This window comes from Dendropsophus ebraccatus, chromosome 3 (assembly GCF_027789765.1).
Source record: "Dendropsophus ebraccatus isolate aDenEbr1 chromosome 3, aDenEbr1.pat, whole genome shotgun sequence".
Lineage (NCBI taxonomy): Eukaryota > Metazoa > Chordata > Amphibia > Anura > Hylidae > Dendropsophus > Dendropsophus ebraccatus.
The window spans coordinates 111,662,737-111,688,447 of record NC_091456.1 but is presented as its reverse complement, the minus strand read 5'-3'; the positions used below and the strand labels follow the sequence as shown (position 1 = coordinate 111,688,447).

The window sequence follows — 25,711 nt, the reverse complement described above, 5'->3', positions numbered from 1 at the left end:
AAAAAAAAAAAAAAAAAAAAATTACGACAGTGACTCTTTAACTCTTTGAGGACCAGGCCCAAAATGACCCAGTGGACCGCGCAAATTTTGATCTTAGTGTTTCAGTTTTTCCCTCCTCCCCTTTTAAGAGCTCTAGCACTTTCAGTTTTTTATCTGCAAGGCCATGTAATGGCTTATTTGTTACAGGAATAGTTGTACTTTGTAATGGAGTCATTCATTTTACCATAACATGTATGATGGAATTCCAAATATATTATTTATGAAGATATAAATTGGTGAAATCGCAAAAAAGAATGCAATATGGTAACGTTTGGGGGGTTCCTGTGTCTACGTAATGCACTATATGGTAAAAGTGACATGATACCATTATTCTATAGGTCAGCCCGAACACAACCATATGCAGGTTACACAGATTCTCTAATGTTATATATTTTTTTTAAATGAAATCCTTTTTTTTGGCAATTAATTATAAATAAAATGGGACTATTGTGACGCTTATAACGGTTTTATTTTTTCACCTACGGGGCTGTATGGGGTGTCATTTTTCCCGCCATGATCTCTAGTTTTTATTAATACCATATTTGTGAAGATTGGACGTTTTGATCACTTATTAATTTTTTTTTATATATAATGTAACATAAAATCGGTAATCCGCGCACTTTTTTTCCCTCTTTTCGTGTACGCCGTTTACCGTTCGCAATGACGCTTGTTATATTTTAATAGATCGGACAATTACGCACGCTACGGTATATTATATGTTTATTTGTTTATTTATTTTTATATGTTTTATTTATATAATGGGAAAGGGGGGTGATTTCAACTTTTATTGGGGGAGGGGTTTTGGGGTAGTGTGTTAGTGTTTTTAACTTTTTTTTTTTTTTTTTTTTTTTACACATTTGAAGTCCCTTTGGGGGACTTTTACATAGATTAGTTTGATTTCTACACTGATGATTGCTATGCGATAGGCATAGCATTGATCAGTGTTATTGGCGATCTGCTCATTGAGCCTGCCTGTGCAGGCTTAGTGTAGCAGATCGCTGATCGGACCGCACGGAGGCAGGTGAGAGACCTCCGGCGGCCCGTTTCACCGATCGGGACCCCCGCAGTCACACTGCGGGGGTCCCGATCGGTAAGTGACAGGGGACTCCCCGTCACTTACACTTAAACACCGCGATCGCGTCGTTTAAGGAGTTAATGACACGTGGCAGCGCGATCACTGCAGCGTGTCATTACCGTGAGGTCCCGGCTGCTGATTGCAGCCGGCCCCCACCTGCTATGAAGCGCGCTCTGCTCCGGAGCACGCTTCATAGCGGGAGAAACACCCAGGGCGTACAGTTACGCCCTAGGTCGTCTGGGGACAGACTTCCATGTCGTAACTATACGCCCTGGGTCGTCTAGGGGTTAAAGAGTAAAAAAAGAAGATACAGCATTACAAAATTTGTAACTGAAGAATTCTCTATGTCCAGGGGCATAACTACCATTGTAGCAGCCATACTGGCAGATATGGGGCCCACCACATCAGGGAGCCCCGTTGCCTGTTCCCGCAAAACACTAGGCCCCTTAAAAAGTCATCATATGCAGAACCAGGTGGCCAAGAAGGCCTCCCAGCTTCTGCAAATGTAACTTTAACTGAAAGCACTCCTGATCAGCATTTGCAGTCATGGCTATACTTGATGGCTTAGTGGTCAGTCAGGAAGGGGGGGGGGCAATTAAAAGTTTGCTATGGGGTCCAGCCATTTCCAGTTATGCCCCTCTCCATGTCATGCTGCTATGAACAATAGCTGCATTGAAGAGGGGAAAATAGCACATATCACCTGGGTGCAGGGCTTATAAACCGGTGTGTAAAAAAAAAAAAAAAAAAAAAGATTATTTATATATATATATATATATATATATATATATATATATATATATATATATATATATATATATATATATATATACACACACACGCACACACACATATATTCAGCCATATACACGTGTAAAAAAATAATAATTATATATATATATATATATATATACACACATATATTTATTTATTACCATTAATTATACATACTTTTATATATTTACTAACACAAGCGTAACATTGACAAGTAAATTTTATTCTAAATAATAATACAAAAGCCCTTAAATTTTATCAATGCAAGTGCTCAAACTGTTTTCTATCACAATTTGCATAGCTTTGAAGTCTGCCTTTTACGCTTTGACAAACATTTTTGTAAGTGTCTTTGGGTATAATTTTTTTTTAAATTAATCTCGTGTCATTTTTTAAATCGCCAACACATTTTGGTTTTCGACTATAAACTTTGTTCTTAAAGGGGACCTGTCAGCACGGCTGCCGGTGTGAAGCCCGCCCAACCTCCGGTGGAGCCCCTTATACTTATCCCCCTCTCGAAGTCCCGGTCCCCATTTCGCCGCAGAGAAATCCCAGTCTGAAGCCACGCACGCGCTCACTAGAGAGTAGTCTGACACCTATAGAGAATGACTGGAGCAGTCACCCCGGCAGCTGGGGTGACAGGTCCCCTTTAAGTACTCCCCAAAAGAAAAAATACATTGGGGTCAAGTCTGGTGAACGTGCCAACCAACCCATATATTAGGAAATGTTTCATCAAGATACTCAAGGACTACTCTTGAATAATGTGGAAGGGCACCAAATCAAAATAAATGTTATTTTGTTTCCACCTACTTTTAGACAATATATATAAATATATTATATATATATATATGGGAAGTTTAACGTTTTAATCGAATATCCCAAAAGAAGCTAACCTATTTAAGCCTCTAATGTCAATAACCCCTTGTCGCAATAGGACGTTCGTGGGAACGTCATGTAATGCAGGTACTTCCAACGAAATGACGTTCCCTGAATGTCATCCTTACCCTGCCTCCTCCCGCTGTGGGAATCCGGAGGGAGATCCGCTCCCTCTGACCCCCCTTCACCCCCCCAGATTTGAAAAATAGGCCCTGGGCATTAAGGCCAAAACAGGCTGCAGAGGCAAGGGGATCCAACTACTGGGACCACCACCGAAACTGAAAATGAAGGGGACAGAGCTAGTCTAGCAACGCACTTGCCTCTCTGTTTTAACCTAAACAACAGTGCTAAAGCCTATCATATTCAAAAGCATGGGCCCAGCTGTGGTCCCCTGCTCAGCTGGGGGGGGTGTCACAAGTGCTGCAATACCAAAAGAATTTAGAAGTGGATACAATGTTAAACTACACTGCGTTTCCTTTATTCTCAGGATTGGTGTGGGTCCCAGAGGCCAGAACCCACACCGCACCGAAGTGACTACATATCCTAGCCATATACCATCACTGTATAAGACAGGGCCCTTTCTTTCCATCATGTTTTAAGCCAAACATGCCATATTACATGGAATGATGTGAAGCTAACAAACAATTTTTTTTTCATACTAAAGAGATGTATTAAAGGGAACCTGTTTCCCCCCTTGCCGGGGTGACAGGCTCCCGGACCCCCGCAACAGCCCCCTATACTCACCTGATCCCGCCGGGTCCCGCTTCTGGATCAGGTCGGGTCACGGAGATCTCAGCCGCTGCAGCCCTGCAGTCCAACGCTCATAGAGAATGACTAAGAGTCCAGCGCTCCAACATTCTCTATGAGCGTTGGACTCTCTCAGCGAGCGCGCCAGGCTGCAGCGGCTGATATCTCCGTGACCCGTCCGGATCCAGAAGCGGGACCCGGTGGGATCAGGTGAGTATAGGGGGCTGTAGCGGGGGGTCGGGAGCCTGTCACCCCGACACGGGGGGTGACAGGTTCCCTTTAAGCCAATGAATGAGCATTTGCCTGTTCACTGGCTGATCTTTGGCCCAACTACTCAGGGCAACACTGTTGCCTTAAAACCATAATCGCAATGAGCAATAGGATCACGAGGCAGCAGTAAAAATTAGTGCAATAAACCATCGTTAAAAACTCTCTCCATTAAGATCTCCATTAGCGGCATTAGAATCAGCCATAGATGGGATGTGCAGCCGTTGCTTTCTCTCCATGTCGTGTTTTACAGTTCTCCCTTTTTCTGAACAGCTCGCACTCCTTTATAAGACCCACATGACCAAAATTAGCAGAATATGCCTGTGCTCACATGTCAGTACCTTATGTCTTCCCCATTCTGTGTGAGCAGCAGTGGTGAGTGTAATACCATATTCATACTTGTGTTGTTTGGGGGCATCCTTCCCCGCCGGTGGTGCTGGCCGGGTTCTGGTGGGGCATTTTGGGTTTGGTCCTGTGACATTGGGGTTGCAGGGTCATTCCATGGCCTCCCTTCCCTGCATGTGCACGCTTTGCGGGGTTGGCAGTTACTGACCGACACGGTGTGGAGATAGCGTAGGGACCTGTGTGAACCAGGGGACCTGCACGTGGTACACAGGGCTATTATGGTTTGATCAAATTATATACAGACACCCTGGTGTTGAATTTTAAAATAGGCCTAGCGGCATTAGTATCAGCCATAGATGGGATGTACAGCAGTTCCTTTCTCTCCATGTCGTGTAAGATTTTATATAGGCCTGGCGACCATATCAATTTGATTAAAGTGTCCCTGTCTTTTGGTAAAAAAAAAAATTGGCAGAGAAATGTCTCAACACCCCATCTATGACCCATACAAACGTCTAACCCACAATCATTGTACAGAGCAAGAAGAACAGCACAGCAAAGCACCACTCTCTGGCTCACTGCATTCTTTATCCCGCTGAAGGAGATATGGCTAAAAGAATTTCTATAGGGCACATCACCTATAGCAAGACAGATAACCCAGACCCTGACTGATTAACCCCTTCTCCCAAAATGACATCCAGGGACGTCATGAAAAGCAGTGCCATTCTGCATCATGACATCCATGGACGCCATGCTTTCCCTGCCTCACCCCACTGTCCCCATCTGAAAACTGACAGTGGGAGGAGGCTGTTTCACACAGCCTCCTCCTGCTGCCACTGCCCGGAGGGGAGCCGTGCTCCCCCTGAACAGTTAACAACATAGACACCACAGTTGTTACGACCGCAGAGTCTATGGGAAGATTCTCTGCCTCCCGCTGATTAGGCGGTGGGAGGAGGCTACAGAAAAACCCTTTTATCTGTTCACTGAGGGCAACTGTTTCACTTTTCAACTGCACTGGTTTTTATCTGAAAGTAGTTTTTTTAATGCATTCATTTTCTAGGTCTCCAAATGTCCATTCACTGTTTTTATTTTGTCCTACCATTGCTGTGCCTTAAGCTCTGAACGTAATTCTATTTTGTCTGTTTAGTGTTGCATGAGAAGCAGAATAGCTTGGTTTGTTGTATTATACCCCTTATAGTGAATGGAATCCTTGTCTCTTTTTAAAAGAAATCAAGCCCTTATATAAAGTCATGTAAAACAATCCATGCAAACTAACCTAACCAGATTTTAATCTAAAAGCATTATTACATCCATAGAGTCTGCACTACCAAAATCATAAACAGAAAAATCCTGCTGTGGAGGAATTTAAAGTGCAGGGCACCACCATGATGGGCTTCAGTGACCAGGTACAGTGCAAACACACAAAAGCAAACTGCATTTATGTATCTAGTAGTCAGGTATAACCATTTGCAAGAGCAATGTTATGGACTAGGGATTTATTGCAGGATAATCTATAACTCTAAGGACCAAACATTCATGTAAAACGCAAAAGATTTAATAATGCTCTACTGCTTCCATACAGGACAAGACCTGAACCAACAGCTGTAATAGGATCAGCAAAAAGCAGTAAATTATATTTTCCCCAACTTCACCTTGTACTCTGGATTTCATCTTCAGATTCTGCCTCATCCTCTGTTGTGAGGGGAGAATAATGAACACCATTATTGGAGGAAATGGGTTTTTCTTTTTTCAGTACTGGGGGCAAATCGTGATCCTGGTATGGAGCAGGAGAGTTTTTCAGAGAGTTCTCCGGGGAGGAAATAGCAGTTATTTCCAAAGGTTGGTTAATGTTATTAACCTGAAAAGAATAAAACAAGGGTCATACTTACATATAAATTAAATGTAATCCATATACAAGCAAACTACACATTATGTAAACAAATTGCAATACATTTAGGATTAGATGTTTATTAACTGCATTTATCCTAACAGTGTAAGGTAACCAAAAAAGTTTCAATTAAATTTCTGGCATTTTACACAAGAAAGTTTAAATTATGTAGTGTTCCCTTTAAAGCAGAAGTCCGCAGAAAATAAGAATTTGCTTCATCATGTATTATAACCTTCATCACGTCATACACGCAACATGGTTGTTCTTTTTGGCCTACTGTGAATGTACATCCCTTTTGATTCAGCCAATTTCGTACAGTTTTGATATATCATTTTTGGCATGTCATCTGCCCCAGTCTAGGAGACTTCATGGTCGGAATAAGCCATCTGGGATGTAGATCGTGACTGGAAGATTCTAGAAATAGCGATTCCTTCATTTTAGCTTTACTATTAAGCGATTCCATTATGTTTCTTTTACTTAATCTTAAAAATATGCCATTAAAGAATTCACTTGCAACAAGGGGAGAAAATGAATAGCCAAGACACGTTTGCTAAATTAAAGGGGTACTCCGGGCTAGAGGTATTTTTAGTGTATGGCCGTGGAGGGGGTGGATATAGACGCCGCCGGTTACTAACCTCTCTGGTTTCATCGCTGGGTCCCGGATCGCGTTGCTCCGTTCTCCTGTCCCGCTTCCTGGTCTGAGCTGCAGCTTGAGACGTGACGCCTCAAGACAGCCTAGCCATTCAGCAGTCGAGACAGGAACCCCTCTGAGCTGAACTGCTTTGAAATGGTAAAAATACCTCTAGCACGGAGTACCCCTTTAATATACAGTGATACCTCATTCTCAAACCGCTCTGAATTCAAAACAGTTCAGTTCTCAAACAGTATTTTTCAGGAAAGCTTGCTTCAGATCTCAAACACTTTTTTGGCATTAAGTCTTGAAGTAATACCTCAGCGTTTGAAAGTATCTGAAACTGTTCAGTATTCCAAAGAAAATAACCCAGAAGTAACGTTTGGAATTAAAACTTTGCTAGTTATTTGAACGTTTTTGAAAGTGTGGATCATGGGTTGTACCTGATTTAAAATGAGGCTTCACATACAGTACAGTACTGTACAAGATTGCTGGAGTGTATACACAGTACAGTAGTAGTACAGTCAGTGCACCGCCATCTCCCATCCCTTAAAGTGCTGGGGAAAGGGTGCACTATACAGTAAAGGATGAGTGAGGAGTTAGTGACTACTGTACTATAATTGCTGGTTTTGTTGAACATTTCTTGTTTAAAATGTACTGTATAATATAGTGCTGTTCTGTAGTGCTTAAACTGGGCACTTTTTTAGTATAATACTGTAGGTAATTATTGGTGGGTGCTGGAACCAATTAAACACATTTACATTATTTCCTATGGGAAGACACTGCTCGGTTCTCAAACTGCCCTCCGGAACCAATTAAGTTCAAGAACAAAGGTACCACTGTATTTGCAAAAATATTTAACTTTAAGTATAAATAGTATATTCTTGACTAATAAATTCTGAATTTTGCATACCATGGAGCTTATGTTCAATGGAGACCCTGAAGTGAACCCAGTCAGCCCAAGTGATGTTGGAAGTGATCGACGCTTGGGTGAAATCATTAATGAGTGACTGCTTGCTAAGGATCTTTTTCTTCTGTTTCCTCTTCTTCTACCATCCTGCCCTGGACCACACTCCATTCGAATAGTTGCAGTCAATGGGCTATGTTTGCTTGATGGTGACCTCCCAGAGGAACTTCCGCCTCCACTGGTTATAGTAAAGATAATACGCCTCTTGGCTTCACCTTCTGCATCACTTGTATCTATTTCTGCATCACCAGAAAGTTTGCAAGAATCTTGAAGTGCACGTGGACTGTTCGATATGGCATAGTGAACAGGTGAACGCTGAGACTGCTGGTGATGGCAAGGGGTGGAACTCCGAGATCCTCCAGAATTTGAAAGCGTGCCTGAATTTGAGGAGTCATCCATGCAATCTGTCTCTGATCCATGGCTGTTCAAAACTGGTCCATTCAAGGATGATGACCAGGTTGGGTAAAAGAATCCTGAAAATAAAAAATGAGGACGTTTTTATTTTATCGGACTAGTGGGTCCCTTCCAAATTAGCTTTATAGAAAAAGAATGTAGCCAATACATTTAGAAATAATAAACATGCTTGCAATACTAAGGCTGAATTCTAAAATCTGACCACTCTCAACTGTCCCATAAATATATAGCAATTGGATGACTGTTACGGTTTTATTGACAATAGTGAGATAGCTAAGAGGCTGCATAAGCCAGGGAATTATGGAGTGGGCATGTTTGATTTCTCCAAACAGCAGATATTGGAAAACAGCATGAGAGGTTTTGACATTGGGTTTCCAATGGATGTCACTAAAATATGTGGAATTTATCAACATTTATCAAATACACGAGCAGCTTGCAGAAGGGTTTTCCAGAGAATTTTTTTAAAATTCATATTTCTATTTAAAAACTAAATTTTTCCAGTACCGATGCTGTATGCCCAGAAAATAATCCATTATTTCCAGCCAGACACAGTACTCCTTGCTGTCACCTGTATTCGGGTTAGGAACTGTCCAGAGAAAGAGATTTCCTACAAGGACTTGCCACTACTCGGAACAGATGTTGACATGGACAGAGATGGCAGCAGGTAGCAGCGTGTCGGACTGTAAAGAACGCAAGCATTCGAAAAGTACCGAAACAATTTTTAAACTTCTTTAACCCCTTCCCGTCAGCAATCTGTATATATACGTTCCTACTGCACATACCCCGTGCAGTAGGAATGTATATATACGTTCCTGACACTGACGGGGCTACCTGATGTGAGCGGGATCGCTGCAGTGAGAGCAATCCCACTCACATCAGTGTCCGGGGCTGGAGGTAATGAGCGTCAGCTGCGATCCCGCAGCTGACTTTCATTAACCCCTTAAAGTGACACAGTCACCCCCTTTTTGCATTATTACTTCTCTACACAGGTGTAAAGGGTAAATTTAGTGTTTTTCATACCTTATTTCATATCATACATCATGGTGTTTGTTCAAGTAAAAAGTGTCCTTTTATCAACTGCAGATTGTATTAAGTGGGCGTGACCTCGCAACATTAGCGCCACTTAGCCACGCCCCCTTGACGCCCATTGGTTGGCCGCCGTAAAGAGGGTGGGGTCTAGACCTTTCGGCTAGCCCGTTCCAATGGCCGGCGAGGGGCGGGGCTGTTGTGGGCGGGGCTAAGTGGTGCTAATGCCGTGAGGCCACGCCCACTTAATACACGCTACAGTTGATAAAAGGACACTTTTTACTTGAACAAACACCATGACGTATGATATGAAATAAGGTATGAAAAACGCTAAATTTACCCTTTACACCTGTGTAGAGATGTCAGAATGCACAAAGGGGGTGACAGTGTCACTTTAAACGCAGTGATCTACAGCGATCGCGGCGTTTAAGGTGCCTAGTGACAGATCAAGCATCTGTCACTGAGTGAACAGGACCCCCGTAGCAGACAGGCAGAAACATGTGCTGACAGGCGGGGGTAAGCTCCTTACCTCCGTCCTGTCGGATCGGCGATCAATGGGTAGAGCCTGCCCTCATGCAGGCTCTATACATAGATCGCCAATAACACTGATCTATGTTATGGCATAGCATAGATCAGTACATGCAATCTAATGATTGCATATTTTACAGTGAATGAAAGTGTTAAAAAAAAAAAAAAAAAAAACCTTATAACCCCCCCAATCAAAGTTTAAAAGACCCCCTAGCCCATTATAAAAGTAAAAATATAAAATAAATATATTACATATCGTAGAGTGCAGAATTGTCCGATCTATTAAAATATAACATTATTGTTTCCGCACAGTGAACAGCGTAAACGGGGGGAAAAAAACGCACCAGGATTGCTGATTTTATTAGACTATATGTCACAAAAAAAATGTATAAAAGGCAATCAAAATTTTTCCGTCACACCAATATGATATTAATAAAAACTAGAGATCATGGGACAAAAAAATGACACCCCAACCAGCCCTGTAGGTGGAAAAATCAAAGCGCTATGGCTCTTAGAAGGCGGGGAGGAACATTGCTTTAATTTGACCCGGACTTTTGAGCATCAAAGGGCTCTGTCTTGAAGGGGTTAAACTTGAATTTATTGCACCAGTGGATTTTTTTTTTCCCAGGACTACACCTTTAACAGTCCAGTCCTATTGCCAAATAAATACTATGAAGAAATTCCAGCACTCACAGAAAGCACAGAAAGTGCTGCTTTCTACTTACTGTTCAGTCTGCTCTGCCACGAGCACCTCCAACAGTGGAGTGCAGTCTTACCATATACTAATCGCTATATTTCAGCAACATAGTGTCCAAATGACAAAAACTGTGCACTGCATTCTGTATGCAGTTGCAAAACAAGAAAACGTCACAAAAACATTCTAACAACTGGAATTTTATTAAAATTAACCGTAGTGAAATGTGAAAAGTGAAAATTAAACACTGCAGCCTGCCATGAACTATTATCTCTATATCTATTATGCCATGAATTCTATTATCTCTTTGTGGATAAATGAACACGAATAAACGTTACCTGAGGTAGCCAGTGACTTTGAGACTGCTGCATAATTGATGTTTGTAGTAGCACCATACTGAATATCCATGCTTGAGCTGTCCCTACTATGACAACCAGGACTGGGACTGTTTCTCTGGAATAAAATTTACATAAGAAAGCAAAGTCAAAATGTACTGTATGATGAGGTAATCGGAAACATTAAAATTATATAATTCCAAAAAAGAAAGTATTATAGCACAAACTTGGCAAGTGAAATATACAATTTGGAGATGTATGCCCATCTTAACAATGGCCACCAGGTCTGCCATGTATAAAGGCCTATTAGACCCTGCCTAAAATGTTGGACTGTCAGTTGACTGGAAGACAATGCTATAAAGAAATTCTAAGTGATCAACTTAATGGACAGATGACCACACAAAGTGTCGTGACCCTACAATTGTTTCAACAGAGCAGCATCGCACATGTCAGACAGCCACTCTATTCAGCCAGAGGGACTAGGCTCCCATTCTTGTGATTCATATATGATGACACCAATTAGACCCTCCACTGATCAGTGTCTCAGTTGCAGAGAAACCCCTTTAAGGCAAAAAATATGCAGTGTTTAAGTTAAAGATAATTTTTATCTAAGCATAAAGATGACCACAAGTAGATACCCGGCTTTATGTTGACTTGTCTACCAAACGCTTTAAAATTCTGATGTTTTCTTAAAGGGGTATTCCACTAAAACATAACTTTTGATATGTTGCTGCCCATGCTAAGGGTTGATCTGAGGTCAAGTTGCTAAGGAACTTACTGTGATTAACCCTCCCAGCATTACAAAGAAGCTACAATATTGCATTTAAAGCCAGTCATGGACTTGTTTACATCAGCTGTCTCAGATGGAAAGGGGGAAAGAGGGGGAGACAGAGAGAAAAGCTCACACACAATTTTTTGTGTCTTCAGCAGAATCAATATGTTTTGGCTCAGAAACCTCCTTGGATAGACAACATGTAATACAACATTTATTTTGCAAACAAACAGTATAGTAAACTTCAGAGCCTAAGTAATTATTAACAGTCATGGCCAGAGGTTGGGCACAAAGGAAATACCTTTATACACAACTTCATACCTTTTCTACACGACTTGGCAAGACCACACTGGCCAGAGGGATACTGACTGGCAGTTTGTTAGGTTGGACTGTGCTAAGTGGGATACTAATAGGCAAACTGGTGATTGTTTCAGGGTTAGGAGTAGAGGTACGGTCTCTGGACATCTGAAAGACAAAAAGTAAACAGTAAACCTTTGATTTATTCCGCTCCTTTAATCAGATCAGCCAAACTGTGCTTAGGGGTAGTAACCCACCTTATCGGTTCCTCTTTCTATGGAAGTCTGTCCTGCCTCAGGAGATGAAGGGTGTGACCCCTGAGGACTTAGCTGGACTCCATTTAAGATTCCAGAACTTGAGGACAAAAAACTATTTTCTTTCACCACTTCACTTCTACGTAAAATAAAAAGATGGTAATACATCAATCATGCAAAACTAATCTTGGTTAAAACTGTGAATGTTTCACTGAAGAGTTGTATTGACAAAATTTTATATGGAAAGATCAAGAATACAATTCTTACCTAAGATTAATGTCAGAGCCTCTGGAATTAGGGGCAGGATCTTGATTCAGATGGCGCCTCAAAGCAATTTTAGCAGGTGAGTAGCGTGTGTAGTCTGGTTGAGACTGGCCATTTTTTTCTCCCTTGTGCCGTGATGCATGCATATCATTGTGATCTACACGGGACGGTGTGCTTTCTTTAGAGCAGGGCCTACTGCCTCCACCACGGCATGAGTGGTACAGTTCATAATGAGAAGCATGACCATTAATTAAGGGTTCGGGACTCATGCCATTGAAGGTGGATGACTGAGCAGGAAGTAGACGTGATTGTGATCCCTCTGGTGGGTAGCGAGTAGCATAACTACCCTTGGGACGACCGCTATTTGGTGGTGGGTCCTCAGACAAAGTGGTAGACTTTAGCTGAAGCAACTCTTGTTGCCTCTGAAACTTCTCCAGCTCTACTATGCTTATCTAAACGGAAAAAAAAGGGAAAAGAAAGAAATTTGCATATGAATAGAATATAACCTATACACTTAAAGGGGATAGAAAAAAAACTATTGAACAATGCTATATGCCATTAAAGGAGAAGTCCGGCCAAAATTATTTTTTGATATGTTTTTACTAGGAAAATTTCTAATGTACATTAATTATGGGAAATGCACATATAGGGCTATTTCCCTAAATTTAGTAGATCATGGAGTGTTAGAATTCTCAGAAACAGTGACGTCACGACGACCGTTGTACTTCCTATGGAGTGTCCAGCAGGGGGCGCTCTATATGTAGAAGTCTATTGTGTCGATGGATGTCTATGTAAACTAATGTAATGTTATGTACAGTGTGCTTTATTGGATGAATACATTTATAAAATACTTTGGGGAGCAATTGTCCTTGCTCCCCAAAGTATTCCATATATGTTTTCAATCAGTACATTTGCAGGGCACCGAGCAGGGAGGGAGAGATGAGCAGGGAGGGAGAGATGTGCCGGTGCATCTACCTCTCCCCTCCCTCCCTGCTCGGTGCTGCCACCGCCACCTATACGCAGTATTATTCCCCCATCATCTGCTCATAGTGCTTCCTGGTGTCCATCCTTTCTGATCCTTACTGACCATCCTTTCCCACACGTGCCGGCCGGGGAAACCAGGAAGCACCGGGAGCCGGTATGTGAGAGCGGCGGCCAGGCGGGGAGTCAGCCGAGATAGGGGGAAGTTTGCCAGACCCGGAAGGAGGAGGGGGAGCGCAGGGGGCATGATCGCTCCAGTGTGATGAGCGGCTCCCCCTGCACCTGGCGGCATCAGGCAAGTGATAGGCATAACCCAGCTACTACTCCCATCACCTGCTCATACGATGAAGCAAAGACCCTATGTCCAACCATAATGAAAGCCTCTTACAAAAAAAACTGAGCAGAAGTTATTAAAATGGTCAGCGACTGCCGTATCTTCATCAACAAGGGTTTTCCACCCATAACTTATTTTTTTAATGCAGTCTATACTGTCTATGCTGAGTGGCCATTTCTGGTGGGAGTGGCACATCAACAGATGTTGTCAAAATGCTGACAGCGGTGGCAAGCGGGAGACCTGGGATACAGCAGCTGAGGTGGAGCAGGACAGGTAAGCATACATCACTCATGTCCCCTGCAGCACTGCACATTATGAATTTATCCTGGAAAACCTAATTAGAGTATGTGCACACTGAGGAATAGGTAAGGAATTTGAAGCGGAATCCACTCATACTTGCCCTCGGATTCCTCTTGAAATTCCTCCCATAAAATATATACAGAGTAATGTCCGATTGTGTTTAGTGGGAATTCGGCTCTGTTGTTCACACAGTGGAATTTTCGCAGAGAATTTTCCACTGTGGATCTGTTTTCTGCCCAATAAAATTGACAAGCCACAGCTGAATAGGTGAGGAATTTCATGCAGAAAACTTCCCTCTTTAAATCCTCGCCTATTCCTCAGTGAGAACATACCCCTTAAGTAAAAGTGGCGGAAGCCTTCGCCAATTCAGCCTCATTGGGATGTCTCATGCACCGTTGCTCGCCTCAGCTCTCCGCCCAAAAAATGTGTCCACTCTTTGGGCAGAGAGCTCGGGCGCACAAGACATCCTATTGAAACAATGGCACAGACTGAATTTCAAGCAGCAGCAGATGTCTGACATTTTTTTTAGGCAAAGCCAGGAACAGGCTATAAACAGAAAACAGGTCGTAGAGGAAAGACTGAGATTTCTCCTCTTTTCAAATCCATTCCTGGCTTTGGCTGAAAAAAATCTTTCAAAATCTGTCAATCGGGCAATACAGCTGCCACACACTACAGAAAAAGGGTGCATCTTGAAAAATCTTCCTCATTGTCCAGACTTTCAGCTTTCATTCGAGTGTATCCACAATTAGATGAAGGGTTTAGGTCAGAGTTTCAGCTTTCAACATGATAAAATACAGACAAAAACGATGGCAACAACAATCTGCTGCCGTTGCTCCATGGAATAAGACCACTGCTATCTCCTAGACTGTAAACATTGTCTGGTCAGCGCCTCCTGAACCTCCCTGCACTTACCTGCTCGCTGCTGGTGCTATTACATGCGCAGACAGCGAGCGGGGAACGAGGAGCAAAAGAGCGCTTGCTTGCTCCCTCTGATTCCCCTGTGTAATAGGGGCTTTAGGCTGTTTCATGAACAGGTGAGGGCAATATTTTACATGCTTTAACAGTACTACAACAAGAATGATTAGAATTCCTTTGCAGCTAAAGTACTAGAATTTAAAAGCCGTTATGTATAGTCTAAGTAGTAGCTGTGTGTGCTGCCTGTAATCTGAGAGAGCACTTCTCATAAACTATGTCTGTATATGCTGACAATGGCTACATTTTGATTCATTTCTTAGCTTCTTCAGTAATCTTCAATTTTATAGCATTTCAAAGACTGCACAGCCTCATACTTGTTAAAGGCGAAGACACAGCAGGTTAGGTGATTCTAATAGGTTAGGATACCTTTAATACTTCAGTGCGCTGCAATGTTAAGCCCCTATTACACCGGGCAATGGAGAGGAGCAACCAAGCTCTGTTAGTGCCAGTTTGCTCCTCGTTTCCCGCTCGCTGCCGGCGCTACTACACACATCGGCAACGACTGGGTAAGAGCTGCGGGGGGCTACCTGGGTGATCGCTAGATAGGTCTGCTGCCAAAGCTCCTATTCCATGGAGTGACAGCAGCAGATCATTGCTATCTAAGTCGTTTGTCTTTCAACATGTTGAAAGACAATGACAGACAACGATCAGCCGACATGCGATTATCGGACGATGCTGCCTCCCTGTCCCTTGCGGTATTAAAATCAATCTGTATTGCCTAAAGATTCTCTTTCACATTTTAGTTACTAATTCCTTTTAAGAAAGGCTGGAAGAAAAGAATCAGATTACATACCTGTAACTCCAAACAGTGCTTTTGCTTCTCTGAAATCTGATTTTTTAGTGCCATTTTTTCCTTCATCAGATTCTCCAGGGACAGTGTATTCCAGTCCAGCTTTAGCTCTTCACAACGGGCTTTTAGCTGTAATAAAAACCATCAACAGAAAAATTTAAGGGAATGTGACATCAGAAAATTATCAATTGATGAAATCAAGAAATGTTGGTGATTTTTTTGTTCTAATTTTCCATTTTACTGTCTATATTATAAAATACTGAAATCTTTTCATTTAATAGACCTTATACTTTTGTCAGCCATAGCCGGCAGGTTTGGCCATAGGTATAAGGTGTATGGAGCTCTCCAGATCAACCATCAATAGGTGATGTTGGTGGAGATAGCATGCTAGAAAATCACCACGTGACCACTTTCTGGGAGAGACAAGCTGACATCAGGAGATGGATAACATCAGTATAAGACAATAGCAGCTCTATTTGGAATGACTTTTTCAAAGGTCACAGAGCATGTCTCGTAATGTGTTAGACAAAAGACAGGAATTGTCCCCTGAGTTTATGTCCCCAAGGCCTTTCGCAATGCATGTCATTAAAGGCTGTTAACCGCTTAAAGCGCAACTATAAAATATTTTTACCATTCCGTTTTAGTTAGCTTAGGTCATGATAAGAATTTTTCCAATATACATTAATAACCTAAAATTAACAGGTTTTTAAATACATAAGGCTGATTAAGCCCTTATAGCGCTCTCTGGCTGTGACTTATTTCTGCATTTCTGCTGGACACGCCCCCTCCCTGCAGATCCGTCCTGAGTGTACAGACTCTGACAGGAGGATCAGATAACAGCCCTAACACACACATAAACAAACCCTCCTCCCCCCTTCCTAGCAGCACACTCTTCCCCCTCCCCTCACAGAGGTGACTAAGCAGAGCTGAGGGTGTTGTGTGTGAGGAGCAGCGCAGGGGAAGAGCTGGAGCTGACATTATCCTACAGTGTAATGAGAGCAGATGACTGTATCTAATCCCACTGTGTGTGATACCATCTGCTGGGGCTCTGAATCTAATCTTACATTGTGATACTGTATGTTGGGGCTGTATCTAATCCTGCTATGTGTGATACATCTGCTAAGGTGCTGCTCAGTGTATGGAGGGACACAGCCAGGGAGATGAGGGATAGGCCACGCCCACTTTGTCTCAGCCAGAAGAAAAATCCATTTATTCCTCTGAGCCAAACAACAGGTGATATCTCAGCGAGCGTACAAGCGATCAACGCAGTTTAGGGCTCTTTTTAAAGGGTAACACGAGGGCTTTTTATTTGAGGAATTTCATTTTTTGGCTACTGAAATTATAGTTACGTTTTAAACAAGATTGCAGCCCCCCAAATAATAAACGTTAAAAAAGTAAAATAGATTACAGCCAGAAAAAACAAAAAAAAAAAAACACTGTTTCAGTAGCTTTCTCTATCAGTAAAAGAACATCTAGGTATACAATCTTAACCTTAACCTACCAACCAACATGGCAGCCTACAAAAAGGCTGATATACAGAGATACTAGTGGCAGAGAAAAGAAGTCTCTTATATTCTACTAATTTCATTTATCGCATTTCTTCATCTCACCAACAACAGACTTCGGTTCCTCAGTTCGCCATTTTCTTGCTCCAGTTGCCGACTATGTTCTTTAAGTTGAAGATTGTGGGCGAAAATCTCCTTCTGGGCCTGGATTAGGTCACTAAATGTCAGGGCCTTAACTCCCAACTATGAAATCAATATTAAAAATAAAATCATAAGTAACTTTTTCCATTAACTTTAATTAATCAGTAATATGATTAATCAGTATATGAAAAGAGGTACAAAGGTACATCAGGTTAAAAAAAAAAACATAACATCTCCAAGTGCTCGTTTGTGTGCATACGTGTGAAAGTGTTTGCATGGGCATATTTGTATATGATCAAATATGTGTATGCATTATTTTTTGTATATGTGACATGCCATACATGCCAGCTTTCTGTGAGAGATATAGGTCAGTGTAGATCTTAAACAGTCCCAAGTCCCATTTACATTACACTATCGGACTGTTTAAGATCTACACTGACCTATACCTCAGACAGACAGCTGGCATGTGTATCAGGTCCCCATACACAGTATACTTTTGTTGGCCATACGCGCATACAAGTGTTGGGTTTGGCCATTGGGGTACAGCATATGGGGCTCTCTCGACAGACCACTGACAGATGATGGCTATGGCTCTCTGGCTGTGGCTTAACCCTCCCCTCCCCATATAGAACACAGGATTGCTTGGCTTTGGGGAGGATGGTGGTTGGACAGAAGAGATAACCAGCAGCTAATCGACTGTTCAGCCGGTGGTTATTAAGGTTGAATGGCCACCTTTACTTTATAAAAGTACACTGTCTATCTGAGCCATGATTATCTAGGGCTATCAACAGAACAAAGTAGTCACTCTTACAATCAGTCATTTCAACTCCCACCTATTATCTATTTCATATAGTGGAGCACAGCATTTACTATTAACCAATGTCCTGTCATAAAAATTGCTAGTAAGTGTAGGTAGGCAACCTCATTCCTGGGTGAGTTTTGAGTGACGTTTGACAATGATTTACAGTATGCCTACTAAGAAACAGAAGTGTCCTGTTCAAATCCAAATGTACATTTTCAGGAAATGCTGCAGCATTATTAAAAAGGTTATCTTCTTGGATGGCCCCTAGCCATAACAAACTGACTGTACCTCATCCAGCTTCTGTTGAAACAGTTTCTTGATCTCCTCTTTTTGAGCTTGGCAATGAGTAAGCAGCTGCTGAGCTGCACCAACGAGATTAGAATTTTTCTCCTACGGAAAATAAGATTAAGAGCATTAGAAGAATTAGTGTGTTCCTATTGGGCCACCCTCACCAAACAGCAATTTCGAAACTAAGGCCTAAAAATATACCAGTGATCTTTTTATGTTTCATGCATTTTATTTTTTTGTTGCGTTCTTTAGTGGCAATGTGTTTTTAAAGGGAATCTGTCAGCTGTAATTCATGTTCCAAACTGCTGACACTGTTAGCTGTTGGGACAAGGAGACACACAGTTCCTTTGATATATCCAGTTGTGCTTCCAGTACATAGAAAATTACCTCTTTGTATAGTACAAAGAGTCAGACAGGCTTTCCTGAGCTCCTGAAGTGCAGCAAGCATAACACCTCCTGTTCGATGATGGGTCAAGGATACACCATACCTTTCATATATCCTGCTGCGCCTTCATAACTTACAAAAAAAAAAAGCTTTTATTCTCTGGTACAAACCGTCAAAGAGACTTCTCTAAGCTCTGTAAGTGCAGTAAGCTGGAATACATCTCCATCCCCCCTCCTATGCCTCCTATCACATTGCCAGTCAGTTGAAAGTAAAGTCTCAAGCACGGTTAGGCTTGGGAGGGGGAGTGAGGAGATTACAATGGGAAGTGAGGTTACAATGCTCAGTTTAAGAGCTTGGGAAAAATCTCTGACCCTACGCACTGGAGAGTTAAAGAGAACTAATCAGCATGATTAACAGGCAGAGGGACAACTAACAAGTCTGTCTCTGCCTGTCAATGCACGCAGAGCGCGACAGGCACAGAGCTGTGATTAGGCAGGAACCATTGCTGATTGAGCAGTAAAGGCCCCCACTCCGCATAGAACGGGGTATTATTGCAACTCGAGTTGCATTCCCTGATAATAAAGATTTGCTGCATTAACACTTGCGTACAGTGTTACGGGAGGAAGGTTGGGGGGAGGGGGCAAAGGGATCTGTGTTTTGTTTGTACTAAAAAGTATTTTCTTTTCTGGAAAAAAAAAATTGATATAAAAAAAAAAAAAAAAAAAAAAAATATATAGTTGACACCCCTCTCCTGACCTCACACGCTGGTATAAAAATGTTTTTACCAGGTATAAACATACCCTGGCAGACTCCGCTGGTATGGTAGGGGAGCTGCAAAAGACATCTATTGTCTGCCACTGAAAGCTATATCAGCACAATCAGTGCTGATTGGTACCCTTAAAGCATGGAAAGCACAGCTTGATATATGAAAGGTACCAGGTTTCTCCGTGTAGGCAATTTGGAGAGTATATTAAAGATGACAGAAACCCCTTCGCGTCAGCAATCTGTATATATACGTTACTACTGCACATACCTTGTGTAGTAGGAATGTTTATATACGTTCCTGCATTGACGGGGGCTTTGTGATGAGAGCGAGATCGCTGCAGAGAGAGTGATCCCGCTCTCATCGGTGTCCGGTGCCGGAGGTACCCCTTAAACACCGCGATCTACAGCGATCGCTGCTTTTAAGGTGCTCAATGACAGATCAAGCATCTGTCACTGTGTGATCGGGACCCCCGCAAAGTTTTGAATAGTATTAAAAATCCCCTCATAAACCCCCTCCTAATAAAAGTTTAAAAGACCCCCTTGCCCATTATAAAAATATAAATATTGTAGCGTGCGGAATTGTCCGATCTATTAAAATATAACTTTGTTCCCGCACAGTGAACGGTGTAAGCGGAAACAAAAAAAACGCACAAGGATTGCTGATTTTATTAAATTATATATCACAAAAAAAATTTATAAAGAGCAATCAAAATTTTTCTGTTACACCAATATGATATTAATAAAACTAGAGATCATGGCACAAAAAAATGAAACCCCAACCAGCCCTGTAGGTGGAAAAATAAAAGCGCTATGGCTCTTAGAAGGCAGGGAGGAACATTGCATTAATCTGACCCGGACTTTTGTGCATCAAAGGGCTATGTCTGGAAGGGGTTAAAGGTTAAAGGACCACTCCCATGAAAAACTTTTTCCCAGTAATTGAAGCACATTACAAAGTTATATAACACTGTAATATACTTCAATCACCTGTCTGTCCTCCTTCCCTGTCTTTTCCCCCCCTCATCCCCCACCAGGAAGTGTAAGAAACTCCTTCATACCTAATTACTGTCGTCACCAGGCTGCTCTCTCAGCTCCTTCTAGTGACGATGAGTCATCAGCAGGAGGGCTGGGCTAGCTCCTGTCACACCAGCCTCCCCCTCCCCTGCCTGGTCAGGTGACTAGGCTTGCTCAGCTCCCATTGGCTGAGCAACTGTAAGCCATCTGTCATTCTGCAACTCAATAATGACTCGTGACTGACTCCCGGCACATAACCAGCTACAGGACCCCCTCCCCCATACTCCCTCCTGCTGCCGAGTGGACTCAGTGAGTGAGTGATGTCACTTGCTTATCTTTCTCCTCACTCCCGGCATGTCAGCTACACAGACGTCTTATCTCTCCCCTGCTGCCCTGACCTAATCCTGCAGAATGTACACTACAGTGAGGTGAAAGTATGTGTGTGCAGCTTCAGTGTGTGTATATAGCAGCCTGACTGAAGAGAGACAGAGAGGGGGTCATGTTTAGTGTATGATGGGAGTTGTAGTGAATGGAGGGGCAGGCACTTGCTGTGTCACAGCAGGGGGCAGGCTTGTCACAGCAAAGTGCATCATGGGAAGCTGAAACCAGGAAGCAAGGAAGAAATGAAGAACAAGACTAGAAATCAGAAGGTACACAGACGGTGGGAAATTCAAACAGTGACAGCTCAGGAGGGATGATAAGTATAAAAGCTAGGTTTCTGATTGGTTTTTGTTTTTTTCCTTAGCGCGGGAGTTGTCCTTTAAGTCTGGACAAATGCTATATGCCAGATAACCAACAGTATGTAAGTTTGTGGGTATAAACCACTCCTGAACTCTACAGTACTGTTTATATTATTTAAATATTTTAAATAATTTTAAAAGAAAGAAACTAAAATACATACCTTTTCCTTTTCTAACAGTTGCTGAAGTCCAGCTTTATATTGAGGCGTCTTCATATAGGACATAAGCTGCATGTATTGTATCCTAAAGGAATCTGAGAGAAAATGTGTTAGTAAAATGTATATTAAATCAATACCTAGAGACGAAGTGGTAAGTCATGAGGGAAAATAATTCCCTAATGATATAGTGTGTTTAAAAAAAAAAAACAACAAAACATTAGCCCAAAAATTTTAAACATTTAAGTTTCTTTACATTTAAAATTCTCTTTTTCTAAAAAAAAAAAAAAAAAAAAAAAGATAGTCATGCCACGAACTAATTATTACTACATCTTCAACGTGGTGAACGTCCTTTTACTTTTTTTGGATGTTAGAGGGCTTCAAAATTTTCAAAATCAATAGTACAGGCGATTTTAAGAAACTTTGTAATTGTGTTTATTAGCTGAAAAATGCTTTTTTATCATGAAAAAGCAGTTTGAAGTTCTCCCCCTGTCTTCATGGTTGTCTATTGAGAGGGGAGGGGTGGAGGGAGACGAGGCATCAAAACAGGACAACAAAGTTAATTTACAGCTACATCACCGGGCTATCTCCTCTGAAGTCAGCACTGACCTCTCTGACCTCTGAATACCGGCTGTCACACAGCTCCCACTGTGTAATCCTTTGTTCTCTGCTGTTGACTAATCTCCCTCCTCCCCCCTCCCCTATCCATAGAACAAACAGGGCACGACTGATGTAAACTAGTCGAGATTTCCTGATAATGAGCAGTGAAGGAGAGAGGAGGGGGGAGGGTGACCTGGGGAAAGGCTTTTTGAATGCAGATAATGGCAAATTTGCCTATTAAACCCTATTACAAAGTTTCTTAAAATCGCCTATACTTTTGATTTCTGGAAGAAGAAAAAAGGGGACACTTTAAAAATTTTTATTTTGGGGGGGGGGGGGCAGATATTCTATTTTAATCATTTTTTTTCTCTAGCACAGCAAATGCTAGCCGAGAGATTGAACTCCATATTTATTTCCCTTATTGCAATGTTTCTAGAAATCACCCATATGGGGCCGCAGTGCATCACAGACTCAACCACAGGCCTCAGACATGACAGAGGCCTGACGAATTTTGGCGCCTTTTTTTCATATATATATTTTTTTTAACAAATTATATCATGCCACAGAGGCCTTGGTATGCCAAAATATTTGACATTTGACATTTTCATCGGTACCATTCTGGGGGACATGGGACACCCTGATCATTTTTATTAAATATTTTATGAGGTGGTACGATTAAAATGGAGTTATGTGAGGGCTTTTTCTTGCGGCATAAGCTGACATTTTAGTGGTGCACCTTTTGGGTACATGTGATGTTTTTTTGTATATTTTTTAGGGGGCGGGATTAACAAAAGAAAATGTCATTTTGGTTAGTTAATTGGGTTAATTGGGTGGGATAATTTATGTAATAGGTTAACAAACAGGGTCATTAGAAATGCAGCAATATCAAATATATGTATCTCATTTATAGGAGGATCACTTATAAAGGTCCCCTCTTTTATGGGAATATGTATATTTATTACATTTTTACTTATTTTGTGTTTTTGTTTTTTACTTTTTCAAAATAAATAAATATTTATGAAGAGTAGATTGCTGGACAGCTATTTGCCGGGGGTGTCAATCAGTGACTGATGACCTAGGGATAGCTGGGTCTGTCTGTTTTGCCTGGAAAACGCCTTTAAAGGGGTTATCCAGCGCTACAAAACATGGCCACTTTTCCCCCTACTCTTGTCTCCAGTTCAGGTGTGGTTTGCTATTAAGCTCCATTTACTTCAATGGAACTGAGTTTTAAACCCCACCCAATCTGGAGACAAGAGAGGGGCCATGTTTTTGTAGCACTGGATAACCCCTTTAATTGAAAACAGCACTTGAACTGGAGACAAGAGTTGTGATGTTTCTGAAAGAAAGTAGCAATGTTTTTGTAGCACTCGACAACCCCTTTAATAAATGGAAAACTTGGGCTACACTTCAAGAAATTTTCCATTGCTAAAAAAATACTAGGATTCAGGGACTTTAACAGATTAAAATAGGTAAAACAGGGTAAAATATCACTTATTTAGCAATCAAAGTGTACTGCACTGAAGTTTCTTTGAACAATAGATAATTTTTGGATTGCAGGAAGATATAACCAACCTGAATTCCATCCAAAGTGAAAAAGGAAGAAAATCAGAAGATATTGGACAAAAAGGAAAGATACGGGACAAAAGTAGAAAGAAGCATGAAGTAAAGCAGATGACTAAAATAATCAACACATTTAACAAGAAAAGCACACAAAAGCACAAGACAAGTGTCATAAATATATGCAAAGAAGCACAAGCAGAAGTAGTACAAAAGGGCGTTAAACATGTAGGTTAAAATTATATAACTGAAAAATCATGACAATACAGAGCTTTGTAAAGTATCATATGCAAAGCAAGCAGGACATACAATCATCACAACATATAACAAAATAAGGCTTGAAGCAGTAAAAAAAAAGAAAAAAGAAAAAGAAAGGGATGAAGAGAGTGAAAGAGACATGGGCAGCTCCATAGCAGAGAGCCTTTGCCCCGGCCTCTGTAAAGGAGGCTAACCACGAACACCCGAGAGGCTCCGCTGCGGATAGCAGCTGCTAAACGGGAAGGAGGTGGGAGATAAGAGTCAGGCCAGGACCTTCGACGATGAAAAACTGCTGCTAGAGAAAGGCAGAGTGTCAGACATTAAATAGGTCAGACAATATGTCTCTCAGATCAAAACAGCTTTCTTTGCTAAAAATACACCTTTCACTTCAAAAGTCACTGTCAATGAAAAAAGTTATAATCTGTCTTCTAAAATACCTAAGGTCAACCTAAGGAGGCAATTTTTTGGGTCACTGCCTGTGGTCATCATATAAAATAAGATACATACACTCATGAGCTGAAGTCCACTTTCCTCAATATTCAAGTCCCCCCCCCCCCATGACATGCCGTAAAGTACCAATAAGGTCAAATTACAGGTAGACACACCACTGATAAAATTTTCCAATGTAACTGCTGCTTGAACACATAATTTTTTGCTTCTTGGGATCAAGATGACTTAAATTCACCCCATGCAATGTAGTCTTACCAAGCAGCTTCTGTAGGGCTGGAGGTGTGGGAGAAGACAACAGCTGGTTGTAAGGTTGACGCTGCACTTTGGGAGGTAGCTGAAAATAGGGACTCTGAGGTGACTTGTATATATCTGTAAAAGATTATAAACAATCAATAATTATAAACAAACCAACAATTTCTATTGTCTTTTTGGTCTCAATTTTAAGTGAAAAAAAAAAAAATTGTTAAGTTCTGAGAGAAGTGACTTTGAAAGAACCCCAGATAAAAAAATTCTGTGAACTGCCACTTCAAGTACTTTTTAGACCAGCGCCGATTCATTTTCCTCAGGAATTTCCTGAGCCCCTGACCCCCCCATATACGCTGTGCCTAAAAAGGGGTGTTCCCATGTCATCAGTTAGGCTGCGTTTGCTTCGTGATGCACGGACCGGGAACCCCTGTATCATAGTGGTTCAATAGCTCAAACAGTTCCCTCCTCCCGGCATGATATTACTTCTTATGCTGTGCGGGGAAACACTCAGGGGCGGATTAACTTTAACATGGGCCCCGGGCTGTTCACCTAGCTTGGGCCCCCCACCCCACTGGAACTATGGCGGCACTAGCTTTAGTCTTTTTCCTCCACAATGCAGCCTGTAAAGGACCTGTGGTGACATCATTGTCACATGATAAGGTCCTTCAGTATGTTCTCTAATGTTATTGCATTGCCTCCTGGCTGCAGCTTTTCCCTGATTTGTGCAAAACCGCGGTAAAAAGCAGCAATTTTTATGCAAATCATGGCACAACTGTAGCAAAGAGATAAAGCACCACTGAAAGAATAAGTCTGTTTGGGTGGCCATGGGCCCCCCAGCAGCTCAGGGCCCCGGGCTACCGCCCAAAACTGATCTATTATAATCCGCTACTGGAAACACTCCAGTACTGGGATTCTCCGTCCATGCTTTACGGAGTGAACACGGAATCTGTGTGTGCATGCAGCCTTAAATTTATAGGGCTCATCAAGCTTAATATTTCAGCAAATACTTTTATTCAGCAAACTTGTCTCCTTCACTTTATATGCTATTCTTTCCCTCCCAATGTAGACAGCTCATTGTAAAAACAGTGGTCTGGTTGGTGTGTGTAAGTGATACATTATATAGTATATATACACTCTGTGGGGGAGATTCATCAATAATTCTTGATGTTTTGTTGCCCACAGCAACAGAGCTCAATAATATTTGAAAGCTGATCTGCAATTGGTTGATATGAACAACAAAGAAT

The 25,711-nt window shown here is 41.7% G+C and overlaps 1 protein-coding gene across 2 annotated transcripts in view; it reads right to left on the bottom strand.

The window, feature by feature from the left end:
* DOT1L (DOT1 like histone lysine methyltransferase) overlaps positions 1–25,711 on the bottom strand; it is a 177,357-nt gene that overhangs the window by 16,072 nt on the left and 135,574 nt on the right. For both annotated transcript variants that reach the window (XM_069962499.1, XM_069962500.1), the window contains 11 exons: positions 24,477–24,590; positions 21,363–21,454; positions 18,301–18,402; positions 17,175–17,312; positions 15,568–15,693; positions 12,188–12,636; positions 11,924–12,059; positions 11,691–11,834; positions 10,601–10,715; positions 7,547–8,073; positions 5,767–5,972 (listed from right to left, as the gene is read on the bottom strand). In XM_069962499.1, coding sequence (XP_069818600.1) covers positions 5,767–5,972; positions 7,547–8,073; positions 10,601–10,715; positions 11,691–11,834; positions 11,924–12,059; positions 12,188–12,636; positions 15,568–15,693; positions 17,175–17,312; positions 18,301–18,402; positions 21,363–21,454; positions 24,477–24,590 — 2,149 coding nt within the window. The remainder of the gene's footprint in view (positions 1–5,766; positions 5,973–7,546; positions 8,074–10,600; positions 10,716–11,690; positions 11,835–11,923; positions 12,060–12,187; positions 12,637–15,567; positions 15,694–17,174; positions 17,313–18,300; positions 18,403–21,362; positions 21,455–24,476; positions 24,591–25,711) is intronic.